General features: G+C 46.6%; 8 protein-coding genes across 8 annotated transcripts; 5 read left to right on the forward strand and 3 right to left on the reverse strand.

Moving 5' to 3' along the window:
• The first annotated feature begins 1,999 nt into the window (after window positions 1-1,999).
• Window positions 2,000-7,290, forward strand: GGS22DRAFT_100258 (uncharacterized protein). Its single transcript, XM_047957657.1, has 4 exons — window positions 2,000-4,467; window positions 4,515-4,744; window positions 4,811-5,739; window positions 5,806-7,290. The coding sequence occupies exons 1-4, from the start codon at window positions 2,286-2,288 to the stop codon at window positions 6,659-6,661; spliced, it is 4,197 nt and encodes a 1,398-aa protein (XP_047813865.1). The 5' UTR covers window positions 2,000-2,285; the 3' UTR covers window positions 6,662-7,290.
• Window positions 7,291-7,543: 253 nt separating this feature from the next.
• GGS22DRAFT_175985 (3-deoxy-7-phosphoheptulonate synthase) lies at window positions 7,544-9,366 on the reverse strand. Its single transcript, XM_047963349.1, has 2 exons — window positions 8,607-9,366; window positions 7,544-8,543 (listed from the first exon to the last, which is right to left on the reverse strand). The coding sequence occupies exons 1-2, from the start codon at window positions 9,095-9,097 to the stop codon at window positions 7,589-7,591; spliced, it is 1,446 nt and encodes a 481-aa protein (XP_047813866.1). The 5' UTR covers window positions 9,098-9,366; the 3' UTR covers window positions 7,544-7,588.
• Window positions 9,367-9,508: 142 nt separating this feature from the next.
• Window positions 9,509-10,561, forward strand: GGS22DRAFT_100268 (uncharacterized protein). Its single transcript, XM_047957658.1, has 2 exons — window positions 9,509-9,830; window positions 9,912-10,561. Exons 1-2 carry the CDS (start codon window positions 9,564-9,566, stop codon window positions 10,008-10,010), a joined length of 366 nt encoding a protein of 121 aa, XP_047813867.1. The 5' UTR covers window positions 9,509-9,563; the 3' UTR covers window positions 10,011-10,561.
• Window position 10,562: 1 nt separating this feature from the next.
• On the forward strand, window positions 10,563-12,179 carry GGS22DRAFT_100269 (putative hydrolase). The gene is made up of 2 exons (XM_047957659.1): window positions 10,563-11,848; window positions 11,918-12,179. The coding sequence occupies exons 1-2, from the start codon at window positions 10,957-10,959 to the stop codon at window positions 12,085-12,087; spliced, it is 1,062 nt and encodes a 353-aa protein (XP_047813868.1). The 5' UTR covers window positions 10,563-10,956; the 3' UTR covers window positions 12,088-12,179.
• Window positions 12,180-13,227: 1,048 nt separating this feature from the next.
• On the reverse strand, window positions 13,228-15,834 carry GGS22DRAFT_198351 (heterokaryon incompatibility protein-domain-containing protein; the record flags this gene model as incomplete). The annotated part of the gene is made up of 2 exons (XM_047966123.1): window positions 13,228-14,363; window positions 14,454-15,834. The coding sequence occupies 2 exons, from the start codon at window positions 15,832-15,834 to the stop codon at window positions 13,303-13,305; spliced, it is 2,442 nt and encodes an 813-aa protein (XP_047813869.1). The 3' UTR covers window positions 13,228-13,302.
• A 1,567-nt stretch (window positions 15,835-17,401) lies between these two features.
• On the forward strand, window positions 17,402-21,086 carry GGS22DRAFT_198357 (P-loop containing nucleoside triphosphate hydrolase protein; the record flags this gene model as incomplete). Its single annotated transcript, XM_047966124.1, has 7 exons — window positions 17,402-17,516; window positions 17,655-17,822; window positions 17,873-18,778; window positions 18,880-19,626; window positions 19,731-20,602; window positions 20,636-20,713; window positions 20,744-21,086. 7 exons carry the CDS (start codon window positions 17,402-17,404, stop codon window positions 21,065-21,067), a joined length of 3,210 nt encoding a protein of 1,069 aa, XP_047813870.1. The 3' UTR covers window positions 21,068-21,086.
• A 920-nt stretch (window positions 21,087-22,006) lies between these two features.
• On the forward strand, window positions 22,007-23,073 carry GGS22DRAFT_100281 (uncharacterized protein). Its single transcript, XM_047957660.1, has 2 exons — window positions 22,007-22,440; window positions 22,506-23,073. The coding sequence occupies exons 1-2, from the start codon at window positions 22,290-22,292 to the stop codon at window positions 22,871-22,873; spliced, it is 519 nt and encodes a 172-aa protein (XP_047813871.1). The 5' UTR covers window positions 22,007-22,289; the 3' UTR covers window positions 22,874-23,073.
• On the reverse strand, window positions 23,004-23,756 carry GGS22DRAFT_175989 (uncharacterized protein). Its single transcript, XM_047963350.1, has 3 exons — window positions 23,271-23,756; window positions 23,094-23,130; window positions 23,004-23,024 (listed from the first exon to the last, which is right to left on the reverse strand). Exon 1 carries the CDS (start codon window positions 23,722-23,724, stop codon window positions 23,356-23,358), a length of 369 nt encoding a protein of 122 aa, XP_047813872.1. The 5' UTR covers window positions 23,725-23,756; the 3' UTR covers window positions 23,004-23,024; window positions 23,094-23,130; window positions 23,271-23,355.
• Between the last annotated feature and the right edge of the window lie 241 nt (window positions 23,757-23,997).

A 23,997-nucleotide genomic window follows, 5' to 3' on the forward strand; every position in this document is an offset into this window, starting at 1 on the left:
TGCAGTTCAAGGAATAATTCTTCCTTATTTGCTGATTTGATTCTAATCTAAAGAATGATTCTAGTATTATTCGATAGAATGATAGCTATTAATAATAATGATTTGATAGCAAGGAATGATTCTCGAAATAATTCAGTAAAAGTGAGGTTATTTCGGAAGCATTGTACAGTGGAAGAATGATTCTAAGGGATGAATTATTCGATCAATGTACCTTCTCACCAAATTTGTATGGGAAGGTACTTACACCGAGTCAAAATATTCTATTCATAATAATATTTTTATAAGAAGAATAATTCTTAAAACCCCCCTTTTCCCGCTACGGTATTTTCTCATGTTCACTTTTTAACTTGTCTGCTTGTGTGGTTACATTGCTGAGATAATCTGACTGGTCGATATTTCGAGAAGTGTCTTCGACCCTGCCTAGCTGCACACAATTCCTTCCTTCCTATATCAGCTAACCGGTCTGTTATGATGATATGTACATCATGATGCAGGATCATTACAACCCTGATGACTAGAATGGGTAGAGTGAGGCAAAAAGCCGATCCTTAAGTACGTAAGGCTGGACAATCTAACAATCTAGCAATCCCCGTACTGACTGTATGTACACTGCATCTCATCACATACTTAGCAATCCAGTAACGGAGCTGAGGGAGTAATTAGGCGGGGAAATCGAGTCGAGCTGACGGTGTGAAGCACGAGAGCAGCAGGAGCAGCTGGAACTGTTCGGGAGATTATCGTACCACGACGTCATTCTGGGGCTGATCCCACATGGCGGCCGTTGCAACCGCTTATCGATCTACCTGGCGCTAAAATCCTAAACCCTGCACGATAATTGTATAGATGTATATGTACTTTTTATCTATTGGCTGCAGTTTGATATAAATCTTTTCGAAGGGAAGTCACCGCATCAAGTTTTGCGATGCTGTTGCTATCCGTTGGCGAAGTTGTGTAATGTATGGATAAGATTGAAGTCACCGAAATTCTATTTCGTCTTAAGTAAATTATCTAGCAGTTTTTAGGGAGTTTTTTAGTTCAGTATGGCCTATCCCTTGCATGGATTTAGGTAGATGGATACTATCGATAGTCCGTAACCTTTTCTGTCTCATCTTCCAATCACGGCGGGAATACGATCGAGTATAGATTCAGTACCGGGTACGGTAGTTGTCTTAGGCGGCCTAGATTGCCTAGAGCCCTGTCAGGTCCACTTTCAACCCCCAACGAACACTTCTCATTCGATCGCCTAACATGGTTTAACATGGTTTAACATGGCTTGCGTAGGACCCTGAATTGATACCGTCGTTCCCGTTGGAATCGGACCTGTTACATCGACAGCTTTGAAAATCGAGGGTCTTATTGTACTATATTACATATGAATGAACTTCAAACCTTGTAAACCTTGAATTTAAAGATTGCATTTGGCAACCGAAAGCATTCTCTTGTACAACACGAGATCAGAAGGTTCTAACTAATAACGGCGTAGTTCCCGGCAAACCGTATCAGGTAAGCTCTGAGCTCTTTCCCCGTTATTTCCTAATGGATACAAGGATTAGCTATGTGCAAGTACGTACCTTAGGGATGTACCAGGTACGGCATGTGAGCTGAGTGAGCTGCATTTAGGTAGGTACGGTCTAGCTCATCCAATGCCGCACACCGACAAAGGTCCGTTCTTTTTTATTTTTATTTTTACTCGGACTCCAACAGATCTAACCTAATTGAACTTCTCTCCCATTCCTCTATTTTACAACTTTATTCTACATTCTGCCCGAGCAGAGACAGTGATCATATCAAGCCGCCGCGGCGTTGTTCGCACATACATATCCCGAGGGGTTGAACAAACGCTGCGGGTAACCTACCACTTCTTAAATCCTCTTCGAAGGAAGTCATTCCTTAATACGGCATTGGTAGTTCTCTTTAGGCCTAGTGTCACCGAACGTTCGAGACCGTCTGCCGTAGTCCCGTGGACGGTGCGCTGTCCGGCGTGGATCTGACATTAGACATTAGAAGAGCAACCCTTTAGCCAACCGTTGCCTCCGGCCATTGCGTATACCACTGATACCACTGTATTACCGATCGATCCATGGCCACCCGATTAGCAGAACCTTAAGAAACCCTCTCGTCGGATCTTTCGCTAGGACACATTGGAAATACTGAAAACTGGAAAAAAAAAATCTCGCTCTAATTCCTTTACCTAACGATTAACGACCGACGTACAGGCTGCGTTTTGCTTTGTAGCTGTTGTGGCTCATGGGCTTTCCTCTATCCGAACCATTTGCTTCGGCGACATGACGTCTTCAAACTCTTTGAGCGTCCCGAATTCCATATCCATATCCATGACCTCGGAATCTTCGCCTACTCCAGCATCAGCTCCAGATTTCGTCCCACCCCCGAACCAGCGTTTGGACGAGAACTGCAGACCCGCCATCTTTCCAATTGACCAACAATCTTGTCTTCGGGATGGCGATCCTCTTTCCCTTAGCCCCAATCGCACGTTGCGAGATATGCCGAACATGCCATCGATGATGGAGAGGCGTTCTGCCTCCGTAAGTCCTCTGAGACTGGCCATGCCCTTTATTACGCCGGGTCAACTTGCCTACTCGGCTATGCAGTTCTTGCCCGTACCACTACTGGTCCTAAATAACTTAAAGACTGTCGTCTTGGCAAACGAGGCCATGGGGAAGTTGTTAGGCATGGTCGGTGATGCGCCTCCGCCCGAGGACGACCCGGCTGTGCTGTGCGAGAGCCTTCGAGGGCAAACGCTCTCGCAGATTGGTATTGACATGGTTCAGGATGGGAGACCGGTCTGGATTTCTTGGGAATCTTTCTTGGATGAGTTGATACTTGAGATGAGCCCGAAGCAAGATACCGACACCTTGCCGTCAAATAATAATAACGTAGATGGAGAGGCCATACCTACAGCAGACGGTGCGAGATCGGAGCCCCCCGGTGGCGTTTTGGGTAAGCCGACAACGAATTCTGTCGTTGACGTGGTAGTGTTACCAAAGAATTTCGACATTGCTGGAGTTCCCAGATCGAAAAGATCCGAGTACCAAACGTATGCGAAGATGATCATTTCAATATGGGAGATCGAAAATCAACAAACCTATTTTACCCTAACATTCACCAGCACAGGATCATCGCCCCCTCCGTCAACGACTTCAACTAGACGTGTTCGTGTCGCCCGACCATCCACGCTTGATGCCGCCGAACGTAGATCTATTTTTAACTCCAACCCCCCATCAATTGGCTCGGGTCGTTCTTCGAGCTCCCCGTCCTTCGGCGATAGTCCCTGTTCTATTTCGGTCTCGTCGGCCTCCTTTCCTCCAAACGGTCCTCCCTCACGTCTAATTCAAACGAGCACTCCGTCGTACCTCCAGAAGTTGACTATTATTAAGGATGCACTTCTTGACAAGACCGAGACGCCGATATTTTCTATGTGGGTAGATGGCAGCACCCCTGTTATGAATAGAGCTGCTCGGGATCTTTTTGTGTCGACTACAGGTGGGACTTATCAAGATGGATTTGATATACTTCCTAGATGGGAAGTTTGGGATGGTGACTTTACCAGAAAATACAGCCCGTCTGAGATCCCTATTGCTGTGCTTATAAGAGAGAGGAAGCCTTTCTCTTCTTGGAGAATTGGCATGCATGATAAGAAGAAGGATATTCGTCTTGTATATGATGTGTTAGGTGAGCTAATTACGGACGATGAGACCGGAGACGTTATTGCCGGTATAATAACCTGTCGCAACGTAACTGGTATGGCCCAGGAGATCACAGAAATCAGGATAGCGGACAAGGAAAGGTTTCAACTCATCTGCGATACAATGCCGCAAATGGTCTGGACTACTAGGCCAGACGGATTGCATGATTTCTTCAATAGCCGTTGGTACGATTACACCGGGTTGTCGCCGGAAGACTCGATGGGTATCAATTGGAAGTGTGCATTCCACCCGGATGATATACCGCTGAGCAAGAAGCGGTGGGAGCATAGCATAGCTACCGGGGAGCCGTACACCACCGAGTATCGTTGCCGTAGCAAAGATGGCGAGTATAGATGGATGTTAGGACGTGCGTTGCCGCTGAGGAACAAACACACAGGGATGATTGAAAAGTGGTTTGGTACCTGTACTGATGTTCACGAGGCCCTCGAGGCGAAGATGGCCGCGAAGCAAACGAGAGAACAACTTCTCAGCGTCCTTATACACGCTCAGACTACGATATTCGCCGTAGACAACGATCTCAAAGTTACAATGCTAGAGGGCGCCTTGACCTGGAACGCTATGAAAGGTGGTGATGACCCGGACGGAACTGACCCAGAGACATACGTCGGAAAGAGCATCGACACTGTATTCACCAACTTGAATCCACATCTACGCATAGATGAGTTTCCCGAATTTCTCGAACCGTTGAAGCTCGTGTTGGCTGGTGAGCAGACGTCAGAGACAGTACATGAACATAAGCTGGGTAGGTACTCACGCGACTAAAGAAGGAATTTATTAATGATCATTTAGACGATTGCTATTATCGTACTAGGTTCTTGCCACACGTAGATAAGTTCCAGCAGCATGGCCAGATTACCGTGTCACACATCAAAGGTGCCATTGGCGTCATCATGGATGTTACCGAGTTGAAGAAACGGGAGCAAGATCTCGAAGTGCAAGTCAAGGAGAAGAGGCAACTTAAGGCCAACGAAGCGGCAGCTAAAGAGGCGAGTCGTCTGAAGAGTCAATTTTTGGCGAACGTAGGTGGAGTGCTTTTCTCTCGTTATCTTAGGGGTACGTGTAAATTCTGACAAAATTTTTATTAGATGTCGCATGAAATTCGAACGCCTATCACCGGTGTGATAGGAATGGCAGAGCTTCTTCTAGATTCGTCTCTTGATGAGGAGCAGCGAGACTATGCAGAGAACCTTAGTCGATCTGCAAACGCGTTACTAACCGTTATTAACGATATCCTAGACTTCTCCAAGGTTGAGTCTGGACGGCTTGATATTGAGGAAGTCCAGTTCTCTCTTTCTGTTGTGGTACAAGATGTTTCTAAAATGCTAAGTTTCGCGGCCGCGAGAAAGAGCCTGGACTTCCGATCCGATATAGCAGCGGATATCGAGAACGATCTTGTAGTTCTCGGAGATCCCGGCCGCGTCCGACAGATTATTACGAACCTTCTCACTAATAGCATTAAATTTACTACCGGCGGCTACGTTAAGTTTTCGGTAGTAAAAGAGAGGGAGACGAATGATACCCTCGAGGTCAAATTTGTTATTGAGGATACCGGCATTGGGATTGAAGAGGAGGTCTTGAAGCGCCTATTTCAACCATTTAGTCAAGGGGATGCATCGACAGCTAGAAAATTCGGGGGAACGGGACTTGGGTTAACAATATCGAAAAACCTCGTTGATCTGATGCGTGGAAGAATAACATTAGAGTCTACGATTGGCAATGGCACGACTGCAACTTTTTGGATACCGTTCAATAAACCGCAAAATCCGCAGCGGGATGGACTTGTCGATCTTGGTCATTTACCCGATCGGTTACAATCAGAGATGAGTGTCTCATGTAATAGTTCAGAGCACGAACATTTCTTGGGTGCGCCGTCCGCAGATAAGGGCCTATTGGACAAGCCGAGACGGCATCGGCCTAAGAGGCCATCTAACCTGCTGGCGCCTTTCACCTACGAAATTGAAGACCTTCCCAAGTCGGAAAGAGCCAAGGTTCAAATTCTTGTCGTCGAGGATAAGTAAGTTAACCACCTACTGGGTTTAGGCAATCCGATTGCAATGATTTTCTAACATGAAATCTATAGCGCGGTCAATCAACAAATCGCAACCAAGACCATTAAGAAACTTGGCTTTAACGTCTGCGCCGCGTGGAACGGGAAGGAGGCTCTCGAACACCTCGAGGCATGCAGGGAAGGCAAGCAAATAAAACCTGATATTATTCTTATGGATGTGCAGATGCCGGTGGTCGATGGATATCAATGCACACATATACTACGACATCACATACCATACAAAGCGTATACCCACGATGTGCCTATCGTGGCTATGACGGCTTCGGCTATTCAAGGGGATAAAGAGAAGTGTAAGAAGGCAGGCATGGACGATTACTTAGCTAAGCCTGTTAAGAGTCATACGCTCGAAAGAATGCTAGTGAGGTGGAGTAGATCCCGTCGGAAAGTAGAATCGATGTCCTCTTCCTCAGCCAACCAGTCTGTTTCGGACTGTTCGGAATCGGCAGACAGATGCGTTAGCACGGGCATCCCTACCCCTGCTACCTTTGGGTTTACATCGATATATAATCCCAAAACTCCATCGGAACATTCGCCGCGCCGTGAACCAGAAGGTTCTCCGGAAGACCCTCTCATGAATCTTCCGACACCTCGGCCGACTACGACGCGGAAAGGGTCGAACGAGATGAACCCGTTTTCTTTCGGGATCTCCCAGCCATCTAGGTCACTTGATAGCAATGAGCTAGCTATGCAATTGAGAGATGATAAGCTCATCGATGCTGCTGATAGCCGTAATAATATGAATACCGGAAAGACGTCTATGCCACACTCTTTCTCCGAAGGCGATTCCTTAACAGAGGCTAACGTTCTCCTGTTGGAACAAACGGGGATGAAGGGATCACCGGGTAGATCACCCGCTAGGAAGTTATGAATCCGAGACATGCCGTCACGACGAGAGGCGTTTGGGGGAACTTTTCGCTTTGCTTTGCTGTATTAGGGGGCTTGCATCGAAGGCTGGCGGGGCCGGGTCAAGGATTGGATTATCCGATAGGAGCATTTTAATGTCTTAAAAAGCGCCATCTCACGGTTACGAGCACCCCCGAAATCCGTTTTGTGCAACCGGCGTTATAGATGGGGAATCGGACGCAGGGCCGGCGTTGGCGGCTACGACGACCCCCTCTGCGTTGTTTAAAATAGGCTCTGCTTGGCGTTTAGGTGGCTGGGTTGGTTGGGGAGGTGAAAAATCACGCACGTCGCCTCTGCGAGTTGGTTCTATGTAAACTGCGAGGGCTGAGCGGCATGGCTTATGGCTTGTCTGATTATTTGTAAACGCGGTACTGCTTGGGCGTACAGAAGTGGCGTCTTAAATGCTCGGCGACCTACGCACTATGTGGTGGATACGCTGTATATGCCTAGGTGCTACGTAATCGTATTGCTTACCTAGTGATAATAAAAGATAGCTTTAATGAGTGGTGCGTGATGTGACTGGTTTTGTACTGGAGGTAATTAGTACCTAGGTAGGAAAAGGTTCTTGGAAGAGGTGGCTGAGATAGTTAACATTACTTCCACTTGAAGCCTTATGTTTGAACTTGATTTGATTGAAATGTAGATGCTTATTCGATACAAATACTTTTGTACTTTTATCTACCCGCGATAGTGCAATACCAATCAATCATGCAGGTGGTCTAAATGACCTTTTCCCAAATCATCTCTCATATAACCTCTCTGAGTAGCTTTGATAGGTAACTGATCACCCAGAGAGTGCGCCATCATCTCATTCCCATCCATCCATCCTTCACCGGCCCTCCCCTCCCGCCCCGGGAATCCCTATTGGTAACCCCTTTCTGACCCACCACTTCTAATGGTGGACCAAATCTGTCCTCTCCTGGCGGAACGAATCCGCCACCAGGAACGCCAGTTCGAGAGCCTGCTTCTCGTTCAGGCGCGGGTCGCAGAAGCTCGTGTAATTGGTGCTTAGATCGTCTTCGTCTAGCCCCTCGCTGCCGCCTAGACACTCCGTCACCGCGTCCCCGGTTAGTTCTAGGTGCACGCCGCCTAGGTAGCTGCCTTCCTCACGGTGTACCTGCAGTGTCTCCTGCAGCTCGGTGAATATGTCCCCGAAACTCCGCGTCTTGATTCCTGTCGAAGTCGACTGCGTGTTTCCGTGCATCGGGTCGCATTGCCAGATACATCGCCCCCGGTACTCCGACCCTTCGACCGCGCGGATGTGCGAGGGGAGTAAAGACCGTACCTTCGACGCGCCGTATCGTGTTATTAACGTGATTTTCCCGACTTCGAGATCCGGGTTTAGCGTGCGTAGTAGCGCAAGCAAGTCCGCAGTCGGTGTCGTGGGCCCGACTTTAATACCGATCGGGTTGGCGATGCCGCGGAAGAACTCGACGTGCGCGCCGTCGACCTGTCGCGTGCGGTCTCCGATCCAGAGGAAATGCGCTGAGGTGTCATAGTACTGTTTCGCCTTCGGTTCCGCGCCGGTAGGCGTGATGGTGCTCTCGTCTAAAGGAACAACGGGCTTCTCAACAAGCCGTGTGAGACTCTCTTCGTACTCGAGGAGAAGGCCTTCGTGGCTGGTGAATAGGTCCACGGTGTCCAGTTTGGGGCTCCTGTCCGCGCCGACGGTGTGCATGAAGCGTAACATGTCCTGGAGGAATCGCACGGCTTCTGTGTACTTTGCTTTCAGCTGCGGGTCCTTGACGTGTCCGAGCGTCCAGTTTAGTGGCCGGTGGAGGTCCGCAATGCCGGCCGCGATGGCGGAGCGCACGTAGTTTAGGGTCGCGGCTGAGTGGTGGTATGCTCTAGGGGTTTTTTTGTGAGCTCTCAGATATTCTATTTTTCAACAAGGTAGGTCTTAGTCATACTTAACAAGTCTCTGAGGATCCAATTGTCGCTCCTCGAGGTGGTAGCCATTCAAGATATCACCCCTGAATGAAGGAACCTCCTTCGTCACCCCGTCCACGACGACCTTCTCATTGGGACTGGATCTAGGTTTCGCATACTGCCCTGCCATACGACCGATACGAACGACACGCTTGTTGGCGCCCCAGACTAAGACCAAACTCATCTGGAGCAGAAGCTTGATCTTGGACTCAATGGCGTCGGCGCGGCAGTAGTCAAAGAGCTCGGCGCAATCGCCTCCTTGCAAGAGGAAGGCTTCCCCGCGGGCCACATCTCGCAAACTGGCCTTAAGCCGGTCGATCTCCTGCGGGTGCACGATGGGCGGCAGACGGCTTAGCTCTGCAGTAGCACGCTTCACTCCGCTTGGATCTGGGTACACGGCCTCCTGTTTAATAGGTTTGGAGCGCCACGACGAGGGTGTCCAGGACTCGCCATTCGCGGCGGACTCGGCCATGTTTGCGATTGTGTTTGAGGGAGATGAGAGGGGATTGAGAGCAATTGAGTAAGACTGACGGAACTAACAGACTATAAATGATGAATGAGGGGTTTTAACATCCGATCCATGTGGCACAGGAAGTTAGTTGGTGTATGAAAGTCGAAGATGAGTCAGAAGAAGAGGAAGCCGCCGATATAAGATGCACTTTTTTGTGTTTTTCGTTACCTAATTGGGATGAGTGTTCATTGCAAGGGACCCCTGAATCTGACGTACGTCGTGGCTTCTTGGCGTCGGTTGTATGCAGGAATTGAAGTATATGTATTAAGTAGATAGTATTATAATGTTTTATTGCATTGATGATATGTGGCTTTTGACAGAAGCTTGAAGCTGCCCCGCATCGATTGAAGCTTTCCTCACAAAATATTAAATTCACCAACGAACCAACTTTTGAAAGCAGCAAATATCAGTAAATTACTCAAGCAAGATGGCTGAACCACAACCGAAGAGCGTACACGAAGGCGCCGGAGATGTCGAAGATGAGGTCCAGACTACCGCGAAGTCGGCAGAGGATAGAAAGGCAGCGGCCGCAATGGCTAGCCTCGATGCGCGGGGAGATGATGCGGGTTCGGGCAGCGCCGTCGATCAAGAAGCTGCCAGCAAAGCTATAATGAGTCTCGGGAATGGAACTCCTGGTGCTGATAAGAAGGAGGTCAAGAAGGTGAAGGTAGACGCTGCTGATGTCTCATTGCTGGTAAGTTTGGCCTTAGTTACCCATCGTCCCCTGTGATTCAATTTTTAAGTACGGTCGCTGACAATTCGCGATGGGTGATAGGTCGACGAATTAGATCTTACTAAAGTTAAGGCAACTGAACTGCTTAAGGCGCACGACGGCGACGCGGTGTTGGCCATGAAGGCTTTTATTGCTACATGAGAATGATTACGAATGGGGAGTCAGCAAAAGGCAAATTCCGAATTTTCGCATAAGAGGCGTCATGGTCATGGCTGCATGGTTTTGGCAGTGATAGAAAAAATTGATATACCCAACTGCTCAGTTTCACGGGGAATACCACGCTTTTCGAGGGCTACCTAGTGAATGAAGGCCTCTTTGTTATACTCTGGCTTATTCATATCACTAATGGTGTATGCTGCAGGTATTCGAGCTTCGACACCTAGAGCCGAAAGCAGATGATTGTCTTAGGAGCAAACATTTAAATCCGACGAGGGAATTAAGGACCCTCGGTCGGACGGCCAAAATGTTCAACTACCTACTAGGTAGATATTATAGACATTACTAATACATCCATTCTCCAAACACCGGACGAATATGGCCGTGTTTATCTACGGCTCGAGTCCCTTACCGATGAGGGTCATTTGCTGCCGGGTGGTCAAGAACTCGGCTTTAAACTCACCCTTACTTCATTATCAAAAATTTTAGAAATCCTAACACCATACTTAGACCCAATTTCCTGCACTGAATAGAGTCTAGTCTGGAAGATCACTAATTAGTTTCACTGGGGTTTACCATTAAATGACTACTAGGTACCCAGTATCCTGACTCAGCATATCGTTTTATTAATCAAGGGAGCTCGTCGAGCTTTGTTCGCGATGCCGTTCTACGGCCGAATTCGTCTAAGAGATCACGGCGCTAATAATACACCCTAGAAATTTCTCCGAATGCTATGTAATCAAAATTCCAGGACCCTTTGTTCGGGAGACCGAGGTCATCGTGATGCAGAACGAAGCTCGCCTCATAAGGACTTATAAAAACGTTGGCCTTCTCAGTTAGGAAATACATATTCCCGTCGACAAGCCTCAGCCAAGACTCGAGATCCTCGGACAAGAACTCATAAACTCGGAGCTTTAATAGCGCATTAATCATGTTTTTCACCAGAGTAGCGCTGTCAGTATTAGCTGCCGTGGCCCAGGTAACAGCAGCAGACCTAACGAAATGGGACGACTGGGATCACGGCCGAGTAGCTCTTGAAGATGTCAGCATTCACTTCCGATACGCGGGCTCCGGTCCCCCGATACTTCTTGTCCACGGAAACCCGCAGTTCAGTCTGACATGGCAGTTTATCGGCCCCATACTCGCGCAGAACTACACCGTCATCGCCCCCGACAACCGCGGCGCAGGCGACTCCAGCATCCCCCCCGACGGCAACTACAGTGCCACCGCAATGGCCGCTGACCTCAAAGGTGTTCTGGACTTCCTGAACATCAGCTCCACGTACGTCTTCTCCCACGACAAGGGCGTCGGCCCGGCCCTGGCCCTCGCAGCCCAGAACCGCGATCTCGTCAAGCGCCTCGGCGTCTCCGAGTACATCCTCCCGGGCTTCGGCTACGAGACCACAAGCGCACCCGCAGCGTACTGGGACTTATACCAGAACCCGCAACTCGCGTTCTTCCAGATCACGGATTTCGCCGAGTTCCTAATAACCGGCAAAGAAAGGCAGATTCTAGAATGGTATTTCTACCATGGCAGCTACGCAGGTCCGACTGCGTTCTCGGAAGACACGGTTAATCGGTACGCGACTAGTATCCAGAAGCCGGGCTTCTTGAGGGGTCTGCTCGGCCCGTTCTCGTCAGCCGCGGTCGCCGATGATCATGCGTTCTTTAATGGCACGTTGGGTGCGAACCCCCTGACTATTCCGACGTTGGCGCTTGGTGGGGAGGCGAGCTTGGGGTTGCCGGGTGCGCTGAAGCAGGTTTTTGGACCGGTTGCGGGGGATTTGGAAATTGATGTTGTTCCTAAGGCAGGGCATTGGCTTGGTATGTTTTTTTTTTTTTTCGTTTACTTTTTGATTGGGGTGCAAATCGCTAACATGGTTGTCAACACAGCTGACGAGAATCCTGTCTGGGTTGCAAACCGCATTCAGCGATTCTTGGCCAACGATTCGTCGACGGTGGAAGCTGTTGATTTGTCATCGTTTAAGGATATGGTGACGTTGAAGGTGGGATATTTCGGGACGCTGAGGAATGCGGCTCTGGGGGGTTTGACGGTGTCATGAAGAAGTTTAATAGGGACCTTTGGTAAAATAACGTATTTGGGGATCTAGTTGTACTAAGGTATATTCTCGGAATCAGACCCAGACTCATCAGGGACTCATTACAATAGAAGTAGTTGGAAATGAAGACTTTAACATCGTTCTACATGCAGAGTGACTTGAATGGATAGGTATGTACGAAGGCTATGTGAGTTATATGAGAGGGTGCTACAGCCAATGAATTGAATGCGCGTTTGGAAATGCTGTTTTCACGAGAGGTAAACATTAGGGCAGAGTTTATAGGGTTTATTAGGACCACATTTAGATATTATGTACCTAGGTAGGTACAATATATTTGAAGTCGTCGCGGTTCAATCAACAAGGGCAATGTTCGGTTCAACAAGACCTCAGGGCTCGGAATGCATTATGATTACAAGGGGCTTTAGTGACGCAACGCGCTATATTTCAACATTTATAAGCTCCACGGGTGTCTGCAACAATAATGCACTTTATCACTAAACCCCCTTAATATATAGCGTGCTTTAGGGCTTCATATGCTGTGAAACTATCTAAAATAAGCAGGATTAGATACCTAGGTACCTAACTTACAGCCGCTGGAGGTCCACTATAAACCCGTAAGTTTCAGTTGACTCGGCCTAGTATCTTTAGAAGGTGTTTTGCTGCAAGGTAGGTAGGTAAGTCAACTGGAACTTAGGTATGGATGGGTTTGTAGTGGATCTCCAGCAGTTAATCCTAATCTTTGGGCGTATCAGTAGACTTATCTCCCATAGTACCTTGTTTTTCAACCAATTAGAGTCGTTTAAATATGCATACTTATTGAAATCTCATAATTATTTTGGCTTATTTTTCTGTTTATAGCGTACGACGCTCTAAAAGGTGCTATAACTATAGGGGGCTTCAGCGATGAAACGCGCTATCATTACAGGTAGGTAGCTTACAGGCGCTGAAACATAGCGCTTTTAGTGACCTATAATGACAACATGCATTGATATCCATGGTAAGCAAAGCATTGAATGGTCAAACTATTGATAGGTTTATAAAGCTACCTACCTATTCCCAACTTTGACGGGCTGATGATGTTGTGAATAGCTTCAAGTAGATCGTCAGATAGGTCAGCCAATAAGGACAAGACCCTTAATCCATTTCCAAGTATCATACCAATATAGAATAAACCTGTGATAAACTAGGTACCTATATATACATGCCTACCAATTCCCCCTAGACAATCCGGATGTTGTCGATGGGCAGAGAGTCAAGTACCTTATCTAGGTCCCCAAAAGTGTCGTTTAAAGCTGCTCGAGCAACAATACGATGTTGCAGTGACCCTTCTAGCTTCCCACCAAGGACTTCTACCTCTCGAAGAATAAAATAAACCGGTACGCCCTGCAATAAACAAATTTTGTCACCAACTCTGGTAGAAGTTGTGGCCATTCCCAAAAGTCCCTTGTCTGTAATGAAGTAGCTATGATCACCGTTGTAAATATTAGCATATCGATGTTGAAGAAGGTCCAAAAAATCTCCTTCAAGCACCTTTCCAGATATCATAGCAATGAAGCAGACAATAGACGAGGCCTCTGCAGAAAACGACGTGAATGATTCGCCTAGGCCCCGTCTTTGTCTTTGCTCCCTCCCTATTTTAAATCCGAGCAATGACGTATGAAGTTCATCTTTATACTCATTCATCAAATCTGTCTTCCAGATTCGATCTATGTAGATCCCTGAGCAGAAAAGAGACCTTGGGGTAGCAAAACACCTACTGCCGATAGGCCTTCTACGGGCAGGATGTGAACGGATCCTTGAGAAAATGAATCCGTCGGGCGTCACATGATGTGTTGCCATTTTCGCGTCATCACTTGTGAAGCGATGCGCTTCAGAAAAGGTGAAATCTATAACCCAAGAGGGAGCTGTTGGGGTCGCCTTGCGATCCGTTCGGGTCTCAACTAAAAGTTTGAGCACTGATACAACCGCCATGCCTCCTTTATTGTAGAGACGGGCCGTTGCCCGTGTAAAGGTGTCTTCACAAGTCTCAGCATAGTTTATATGTATGAGTTGTCCGAGCCATCTAGGGAGAAGAGACTGCAACGCAAAAATCTTATCTTGGGGGTTGGTGGCTTTATAGGCGTTTGTGAAATGTATGATGCTGTCGAATGTATGGAGATTCTCCTCCCCAATCATCTCTTTCCTCGCGAGGCCTGGACGGAGATAAAATAATAACGGCCTTCGAATTGGACGCATCGTGTTGGCTCGGGTAATCATAGTTGACAATGCATTGCTTGGCTCTGATTGGTAAGTCAAGAAGTTAGCACAAAGGGCCAAATATACCTAATGACAGTCGTAGGTTTGGGTAACATTATAAGGTAGTCACTCACTGTATTCTTGGCCATTTTCCAAATCATGGAGAGTTTGGCGTAATAGCTCGTTCACCTCGGAAAGCATGTTCATTGCAAGCATCATGTCATCGAACGAGAATTGAAACTTTCCACACTCTCCAAAATAGAAAATCGGCGGAGACCTAGGCAGAGCGGCCTCCTGGATTGTCCATGTTCTCTCCCACCACTCTTGTAGCAATATATTTTGTATGCAACACCAAAGCATTAGATAAAGCGCCGTCTTCTTTTCAATCGATTGCACCTGTGAAGGGCAGTCTTGTAGTTCTTTAATGATGCTACAAAGGTCATATCGGTCCACGGTTATTTCTTCGAGCCCTTCTGGAAGTACAAAATCAAAGTCGTTAGGATTGGTTGTCGCATCAGGCAAGGTATAGCTCAGCCAAATGATTGTTTGTTTCGCCGCAGTATATATATCCCTCATGAGACGGACCTGATGCGTCTTCTCTTCACTGTCTGACTGATTTATGCAGACAGCATCTATCCATATGTGTATGGTCCGAGAAGGGTCCAAGTCGCGTAATTTCAGAAGTATTTCATAGAGACGTTCGGTTACAGCGAAATAAGCTTCGTCAATCCAAATGCATTTCTTTCTTTCACCTCTTCCCCAAACGTATGATAAAGCCATATCGATGGCTTCTGGACCCAAAGTGCGCTGTTCGAGACTACATCGGATATATGAACCGGTGCCAGGGAAAATCTTCAGAATTCGGATCTGTTTAGAAGAGTGGTCAAGAGGTTTTGTATATGGATTCTTAGATTCCTCTTGTGTTATAATTGTGGGCTCGGATTTCTTGATGTTTATCGGTTGTCGCACCTCGGAATATATAGCTTTCTCGTGGACAATTGAGAGGACATGAAGAATATTGGATAAGCTTGGATGCCATTCCTCCAAGCTCGTCTCTGGGATGAAGTCAATGTCATATATATTGATTATTTCGTAAACAGTCGATTGTGCGATTTCGGTTAGGCCTTGGGGTATATCAAAGTTATAGGATTCATCCTGCTCTTCCCACTTTATACGTTGCATGAGAAACTCTACCACATAGTGGAAGCTGGGATCAAACTCGACCCAATCTGTAGATGGTTGTAAAGTGGATAATTTATCAAACAATTCATATAACTGATTGTACTTATGTTTGAACGTAGAATGTTCGAAGTAATCTTGAATCGCTCCATTGATAAACCCAAGTCGAAGAGGTTCTCTTGTACAAAGATCATTCAGAATGCTTTGGAGAACATGTGCGACTGTGACGAAAAGTGTGTAAGCCCTAGAAAATCGCGAGTGAAAACCGTTTAGATCCGTATCCGGTGTTGTTATTGTTGGAAAAGGTGGGAAGATATCTCCAAGCTCGCTCTCCATGATTGGATGGTTTTATAATGGAATGAGAAACGGAAAGATAGAGAGTGTCTATAGAGAAAATTATGGCCTGTAAGTAAGTAGATGGAATTATATGGATATGATGCTTGTTGCTTTAGGATGTATAGAGTTGGACACAAACTTGGAGTACTGTCCATGGTATTAATGAAATTACATGTACCTTGATATTTAGTACCTAAGTAGGTAGGTAGTAAATCCAAGAAATACAGGTATCTACCTACCTAGGTAGGTAGTACAATACCATCCAGGTATATTAACTGTACAACAGACGTGGACGTATCATGGATTCAGTCAACTTTTAAAAGCACGGTTGGTTTCCTTGTAGTATCGACCACCGTCAAACACCTAGGTAATCTCGTGACAGTTGGATTTATTCTTCTAAAAGACAACTTTTTTGCAATCAAAGGCGAGAAGCCTTACGCACAGTTGGCAAATTACCTAACTTGCTATTTTGAATAGGCTCCTATCCATTTTTGGCTGGCATGTACCTAGGTTCACAACACAAAAGTACCTACACCTACCTACCTACCTACCTACCTACCTACCTACCTACCTACCTACCCACCAGGTAATTAATTAATTTTTCTATTTGACAATTAAGCTGGTACCATACTCTCGTCACGCCACAAATACAACTTTGTATAATGCCGCCGTCTGTAGGCATGAATGGCTTGGCTCGTGTCAAAGATTAAGCATACCTAATCTGGATTCATGTCCGAAACCACGGCCTATGCTGGAATATTAGGTGGCTGGAAGTCTACGCCCTGTACTCAAGGGGTATATATGTACTATCTACGAACCACTACCTAGAACTAGTAACTTAACCAACTAATTAACACATATGATACTCATAACCTGCATCTATTTCAACAGCCTACATGCACCCGAATATACCTAGGTACTGATGCTAGCTGAAATATTGTTGCCGGTGAAAGATTCCAGTGGGCGTATGATTTATGCATCCTATGTGGGTAGCAATGACCCTCACTGGGCCTGCAGTGTTCTTGAATGTGGGAGAAGACATGGCCCAGCATGTTCACCGAGCTTGGCCCTTGGGTTGGTACTCATGTTGACGTGTCATAGGGACTTCCAATAGATAAGTGAATATATCTTAATTTGCCAGCAGCTCCTCCATATCCTACTTAGCCTCACTCTGTCCTTCGTTGTTAAGTGGTGACGACTTAATTTATCCACATATTTTGAGGCGAGCACGAATGTTAATGATAATAATTCGACGACAGGGTGTCAAGGCACAATTTAGTCAAACAGTATCCTGATTCACCCAGTGGCGACTTCGATGAGGTGCTATACATCGACATCACGGGTACTAAAAAGTTAAATATAACCATACCCCGACGCATTGTCTACTACTAGCTTAGTACGTAGCAACAATAGAGCTGGAAGTATTAAGTAACACCTCTGCTACTATTAGTACCTAGTACCTACCCTACGAACTTCAAACATTATTATTCATCGACTCGCCTGATACGGCGAGGTAGGTCATGAGATCGAGCATTTATTGCCTCGAAAATCTACGAGACCAAACTCCATGCAGTCACTCGTCACCCCGCGAGTATCTAGCTCGGTTGCTACTGGTTCGGACACGGGCACGACTAACATTGATTATCCTCGTGACAATGAAACTCCATCACCGCATTCTCCTGGTAGGACCTCATGGAATTTAACCAAAGATTAGAGAATGTCGTTTCGCTGATTTATTCCAGGAACGCCCCAATCTTCACAAGAGCTATTTGGGTGGACACCATCAATATCTCAGAAAGGGGGGTATGAAAAGTTGCTAGATAGGGAGACCAAAGATATCCTGAACGAACTGATGGGATACGAGGGGCTCATATCTGTCAAGCAACAATTCTTAGACATACTGTCTAAGATTATCACCTACAGAGAACAGGGCAGAGATTTAAAGTCTGAGAGGTTTAATGCTGTATTCCTGGGAAACCCGGGAACAGGTTAGAGGCCAGCTCCTTACTTGTTGTTGTGGGTCTAACTGGGATCATAGGAAAGACTTCGATTGCTCGCTTATACGCCAAATTCCTCTGCAGCATAGGGCTCCTGGAATCAGACTACGTAGAGGAGAGATCCGGCATGATCATGGCGACTCAGTCCTCAAGGGACATCGACACGGTGCTAGAGGAATTGGTAGATAGAATGGACGGTGGAATTCTACTTATCGATGAGGCTTCCCGACTGGTTTCACAAAATACAAACAACCCTGGGCTAGCATTGGATCTCATACTTACGGCGATGGAGAATAATGTAGGAAAGCTTGTTGTTATTTTCGTCGGGTACAAGGATGACATGGAATCATTCTTTGAATATAACCCCCGTCTTAGCAGCCGAATCCCCTATATCGTCAACTTCGAAGATTTCACGAACCGCCAGCTCAAGGAGATCCTTTGTGGAACAATCAACAGCCAATATAGTGAGCGCATGAAAGTCGAGGGCGGTCTGGAAGGATTGTACATAGGAATCGCTGTCAACCGTCTAGCCCGGGGCCGTGGCAGCAGAGGCTTTGGCAATGCGCATGCAGTTCACAATCTCCTGGCTCAAATTTCACAGAGACAAGCTCGACGACTAGAAATCGAACGGCAGGAAGGCAAACGGGTGGATTATTTTTTCTTCACAAAAGAGGACTTGATCGGGCCCGAACCGTCACTCACTGTCCAAGCTACTACAGCGTGGAATAAATTGAACACGCTCATCGGATTGGAAGGAGTGAAGGATAGTGTGCGGATCATGATTGATACACTGCAACAGAACTACTGTCGGGAATTAAAAAGACACAAACCTATCGCGCTACAGTTGAACCAGATATTTGTTGGGCAGCCAGGTACTGGAAAGACAACAGTGGCTAAATTGTACGGTCAAATACTGGCTGACTTGGGATACCTCAGTCGAGGTGATGGTAAAGTTCTCCTTGCCCCTATCCCCCCTTAAAACTCATTTTCCATCTTCTTCCTCTTCCCGCCCTTCTTCCCCTTTAACCGGCTAACCCATTTTGGGCAGTGGTATTAAAAACCCCGACGGACTTCATAGGTGATTGCCTTGGGCAATCTGAAGTGAACACCAGAAAGATTCTTGATGCCTCTATTGGAAGAGTACTGGTAATTGACGACGCATACATGTTGGACCCGGGCGATTCTAGTAGGGATCAAGACAAGTTCAAGACCGGCGTAATTGATACTATGATATCAATGATACATGGAGAGACTGGAGAAGATAGATGCATTATCCTTGTTGGCTACGAAGACAGGATTCAAAACATGTTTCACAACGCAAACCCAGGTTTTTCACGCCGATTTCCTGTCGAGCAACCCTTTCGCTTCGAAAATTTCGATGTAAACCAATTAGAGCAGATCTTACGGCTCAAGTTAAAAGAGCAGCATCTTGCCTGCACGAGTCAAGCCATCGATGTGGCTCGTGAAGCCTTCAAAAGAGCATTGATGCGACCAAACTTCACAAATGCAGGAGTGGTAAATGAGGTCTTGGGGGTGGCGAAGATGAACTATATGAGGAGAAAACCGAAGGTAACTACTGAGAATGATAGTATTGACGAATTTCAGGCAGTGGACTTCGACATAGACTTCCATACACGTCCTATACTCGATTTACGCAATACGTTAGAGAACCTGGTGCATAGTAGCGTCACCGACAAGCTTGTCGGTTATCAAAGGCGGCACATGAGGGCGATCAAACGGGGTCTTAGCCCAAGAGGTATCATTCCTACGAGATTCGTGTTCAAAGGGGCATCAGGTATTTCTAATCCTTTTTCTTGATATATTTATAAACTGTTCTTACGGTGTCGGTAAGGAATTACTCTACTAAGTAATTACAATGGTAACCCTTGTGTCATATAGGAACGGGTAAAGCTATGACAGCCCAGACAATGGCAGAGCTCTTCCACGATATGGGATTCCTCTCGATGCCAAGCGTTATCGAATGCTCTGCAACTGATCTTATAGGACAATACGTCGGCCACGCAGTCCCTCAAACACGAAGGAAGCTCCAGGAAGCCGTGGGACGAATCCTCTTCGTCGACGAGGCAAACCGTCTTAATACCGGTCCATACGCCACCGAAGCCGTGGATGAAATAGTTCGGTATCTAAGCCAGCCGGCGAATCAGTGCAAAATAATCGTCATTCTCGCGGGTGACAGAGTTGGAATGGACCAATTGATGAAGCGACCCGCCCTGTCAAACCTATTTACAGAGGAGATCGTGTTCGAAAATATACCACCGGATAATTGCATTGCACTTCTCAACAAAGAATTAGAATGCAATGGATTCGTGAGTGAAGCGAACTTCTTAACTAATGCCAGCTCGGAAGGTTATAGCCAGGTCAGGGAGCACTTCCGTAACATGCAAACAACACAGAACTGGAGCAACGCTCGCGATGTGAAAAATCTAGCGAATGAGATTATTGGAAGGGTTCTTGAACTAGACGACGAAACCCAAGATATGCGAACCATTTCTGTAACCCAAGCTACGAGCTGCATGGCGCAAGTCTTCGCACGGCAAAAATCTCGGTCCGTTACTGCAAACACGACCATCCATGGGACATCACCGCATGCAGCATTTCCTGGCCCTCATGAGCCTTGGCCGGATCTAAAACAGCTATTGCCTTCATTGCAGCGATTGTCCTCCAATACGAGTACGAGTCGGGTCGCGCATAGTCATTTCACAAACGCCGACGTTGACATTGCAGTAAGAGGCAATAATCAGCCGACCCAGGTTAGCTCCTCAAAGACACAAAGTGCCACGAAGGATGCACAAATGCCTAGAATAGCCATAAATCACAACCAACAGAGGAAGAAACATGAAGATGTGGAACGGGAAGATGGGGTGTCTGATGATATCTGGGAGAAGTTACAGTCGGCAGAGACAGAGACAAAAGTCCAGGATGCTCAGCGCAAGGCCCAGATCCATGACTTGCAGGAAAAATTACAAAAAGTCGGAGATAAATTGGTGAACACTAGCGAAGAGGAGGAAATGAAGGGTCTCTCCGCGGAATGTGATATTCTGAGCAAAAAGCTGGAAGCACTCCGCCAACGCGAGGAGGAAGAAAAAAGGATTCAGGACAAACTAAAGAAGATGGGTAAATGCGAATATGGGTATAACTGGACTCAGGTGGATGGAGGCTATCGATGTGAAGGTGGCTCCCACTTTACCAGTGATGCTGAACTCCAGTCTAGGTAGTAGTATGCCGCGGATAAGGACGGGGAAGATGTTGACTTGGGGCTTGGGTTAGGGGGGTCTTTCATTCAGAAATTGGAAAATCATTACACATAGCTATCCGTGCGTTAATTGATAATTTTCTACTTGGGAGCTTGACGATTAGCTTGACTTGGGTTATCCTCCGGCAGGTGGCCCAAGCACAGCTACTAGGTACCTACTAGGTACCTGATGAAGCTGTAATTGAGCGCTATAATTACAGGGGGTTTTAGCGATTCAATATGTTGTATTTTATGGATACCTCCAGGGCTGTAAGCTGCCTGCAACAATAGCGTACTTCATCACTAAAACCCTCTATAAATATGGCGTGGTTCAGAGCTAGGTACCGCCCCGTAACCCCGAGAAGAAGTCTAACATAAGCACCGCAGGAGGATTACAATTTTCTTTTCTTTTAACAGCCCTATCTTCATGTAAAAAGCCAACCGACCATCTATATTCAACTACCTACTAGCCACCTTCCTGGCATACATAGGTGCTTAGGTAGGTATTCAATTGAACCTTGATTGGTTGAAGTGTTGATTGGTAGTTGAACTAATTGAAATTATTCAAAGTTTAGACGAGTCGACAGCGTTAGGAATGGCTTTAATTATTAAAGCTATGTGAGTTGAGACAAGAATCCATAGATGCACGCGGCGCCAATGAGGTCACAAATAGCTTCAATATTGAGATCCCCAACTTTTATCATGTCCTTGAATGCATTGACCACTTTGAAAGCCGCTAAACTACTTAAGTACTTAAGTAGCGCGCTAGTAAGTCTGTATCGCTTTTGATTGGTTACACTCTCTCGCTGTCAACGTTTTCATTGGGTGCATCCTTCCCAGGAAAAGAAAAAAAAAAAGAGAAAAGAAAAGGCTTTTATAATCTCTCGCTACCTACCTACCAGGTACTCTTTCATCTCCATGTTCGAATCCTAGGTTTCGATCTATTGACCCCATTTCAATATTCCCCTTCTGATGGTCGCGATACATACCCCTTGGTGGGGGTGGTCGACCTGCATATGATCGTCGATTGTTGGTACCAGGTCCTTGAGCGAGCTGCATGAGCGGCGTTAGGTTAAAGTTCCGTGTATTGATCAAAATGAATTTATTTGATTCGTCTATCCTTTTTCTGATCTGTCCCTCTTTCATTCACTCATTTCTCCAAAACCCGCCCGGAGTTCAACTTCAACGTCGCTAAAATAGAAGCAATGCCATTTATAACACCAGGCCTCGCGCTCCTTCGGGCAGCACCTCTTCTATCCTCAACATCCTACATAACATTCACTCTATCCGAGGACATATACCTGCGCCCTTTCGGAAACTTCAGGTCGGATCTGAGGCCTGAGGCCAACAGACTGAGTAAGCGCGCAAGGTCCTGTCAGTTAAAAGTTACCTGAGGCAATAACTGACTCCCCTTTTCACAGTCCCAGCCTATAAGGCCCGATGGTTTCCACCTGCGCTGGCGATGATCTTTGTACTGTACCCTTTGAGCATCGGTACATCCATCGCCAATCTCCTCCTTCGCGGGAGTCGCAAGCTAGATTTATCAGGGGGTTTGGGGTACAATCGGCGCACCTCTGGCTACCTTTACATTGCCGGCGCCATGTTCAGCGCCCTTCATTTTGCCTTCGGTCCGAACGATCTGGCTATCTTGAAGCGCATCGGCGATGAGGATAAGGATAACGAGGCGGCTATGGCAGATTTGGCCGTCATGAATCGGATTAGAGGTCTTGTAGCTGACTTTCCGTCTTGGATTTGCTATTTTGCGGCATTCTTCTATGCCATTTCGTGAGGGTTTAAGTGATGCATTTAAACAAAGAAATTTCTCATATCCAATAACTCATCGTACGAAATCAGTTGTACTAAGCGGTGTATAGGGGAGCTGCAATGGGACGAGAATGATATTGATTCAGTGTTTCATGAGGGATGGATAAGGCTTTTAGGTAAGTAATCACTTAGGCAGGCAGTCACTTAGCCATCTGGGCACATGATGACTTAGTCGGCGGCTGAAGGTTATATTTATTTAAAGAGAGATAAATAGGTACCTAGGTAGGTGCCCATCATATATATAGTCATATATCGTTATTGGAAATCCGTTCAATGTACCCCTTCCCACCACCAAAACCTCTTTCCTATTCATGTTTTCGACCAATAAATGGAACCCCACAAGGATAACTAAGAGAGTGTAGGTTCTATTGTAACCTGATGTCATTCCCACTCGTACCCACTCGTACCCACCCCTTGATCTCGGATTTGATTCCCCTTAGAAGATACCTAGCAGTTGTTGCCGTTGCAGCTTCCAGAGATGAAGCGGAGCGACGAATCGCCAGAGTACGATGAGATATCCCAACACTCGATGCCAGAGGGAATGGAAGAGCATTTATTCTGGCAGGGACAATTTTGTTGGGGGGAGCCAACCAAAGAGTAGCTGCCGCTGCTACCGTGGAATCTGATGGATTTGCGGCCAGGCTCGTTAAGGCAGCCTGTGTTGGCGACACTAACGGATTCACCACAGTTCTGGGAACATGTTGTGTCGTCACAGAATTGGGCCCAATAGGCTTCGGTGTTATCCTCGGCTGGGATGGCAAAGGATAGGGGCGCGGCAACCGCGACGAAGATAGCGATGGTCTTGGTGAAGAACATTGTGAAAATACTGATAGATACCTAGGTAGTGGTTTCTTAGTAAGAGTATTGTAGTGTTGTTTATGTGTAATAGTATGAGAATTTGAATCCGATGATGGTGATATAGAATGGTTCAAACAACAGTTCGAATGGGCCTCCTTTATATTCAAGGATTCCTACCTAATTACTGGTTCACTCAATGCCATACCCTCCATAACTATCTAGGTACTTTTATCCTAATTGCATACATACAAATACATCATCATAGTCAGCATCGCCATAGAGTGGCCCATT

Source organism: Annulohypoxylon maeteangense, assembly GCF_022496945.1.
Source record: "Annulohypoxylon maeteangense strain CBS 123835 unplaced genomic scaffold GGS22scaffold_32, whole genome shotgun sequence".
Classification (NCBI taxonomy): domain Eukaryota; kingdom Fungi; phylum Ascomycota; class Sordariomycetes; order Xylariales; family Hypoxylaceae; genus Annulohypoxylon; species Annulohypoxylon maeteangense.

Coding starts and splice junctions, on each gene's coding strand:
- GGS22DRAFT_100258 (XM_047957657.1), top strand. CDS start 2,286: ATGACGTCTTCAAACTCTTTGAGCGTCCCGAATTCCATATCCATATCC. Junction 4,468..4,514: donor AGTACATGAACATAAGCTGG/GTAGGTACTCAC, acceptor ATGATCATTTAG/ACGATTGCTATTATCGTACT. Junction 5,740..5,805: donor ATTCTTGTCGTCGAGGATAA/GTAAGTTAACCA, acceptor TGAAATCTATAG/CGCGGTCAATCAACAAATCG.
- GGS22DRAFT_175989 (XM_047963350.1), bottom strand. CDS start 23,724: ATGTTCTTCACCAAGACCATCGCTATCTTCGTCGCGGTTGCCGCGCCC.
- GGS22DRAFT_100269 (XM_047957659.1), top strand. CDS start 10,957: ATGTTTTTCACCAGAGTAGCGCTGTCAGTATTAGCTGCCGTGGCCCAG. Junction 11,849..11,917: donor TAAGGCAGGGCATTGGCTTG/GTATGTTTTTTT, acceptor TTGTCAACACAG/CTGACGAGAATCCTGTCTGG.
- GGS22DRAFT_100268 (XM_047957658.1), top strand. CDS start 9,564: ATGGCTGAACCACAACCGAAGAGCGTACACGAAGGCGCCGGAGATGTC. Junction 9,831..9,911: donor CTGCTGATGTCTCATTGCTG/GTAAGTTTGGCC, acceptor GATGGGTGATAG/GTCGACGAATTAGATCTTAC.
- GGS22DRAFT_100281 (XM_047957660.1), top strand. CDS start 22,290: ATGCCATTTATAACACCAGGCCTCGCGCTCCTTCGGGCAGCACCTCTT. Junction 22,441..22,505: donor GCCTGAGGCCAACAGACTGA/GTAAGCGCGCAA, acceptor CCCTTTTCACAG/TCCCAGCCTATAAGGCCCGA.
- GGS22DRAFT_175985 (XM_047963349.1), bottom strand. CDS start 9,097: ATGGCCGAGTCCGCCGCGAATGGCGAGTCCTGGACACCCTCGTCGTGG. Junction 8,544..8,606: donor GATCCTCAGAGACTTGTTAA/GTATGACTAAGA, acceptor AAAAACCCCTAG/AGCATACCACCACTCAGCCG.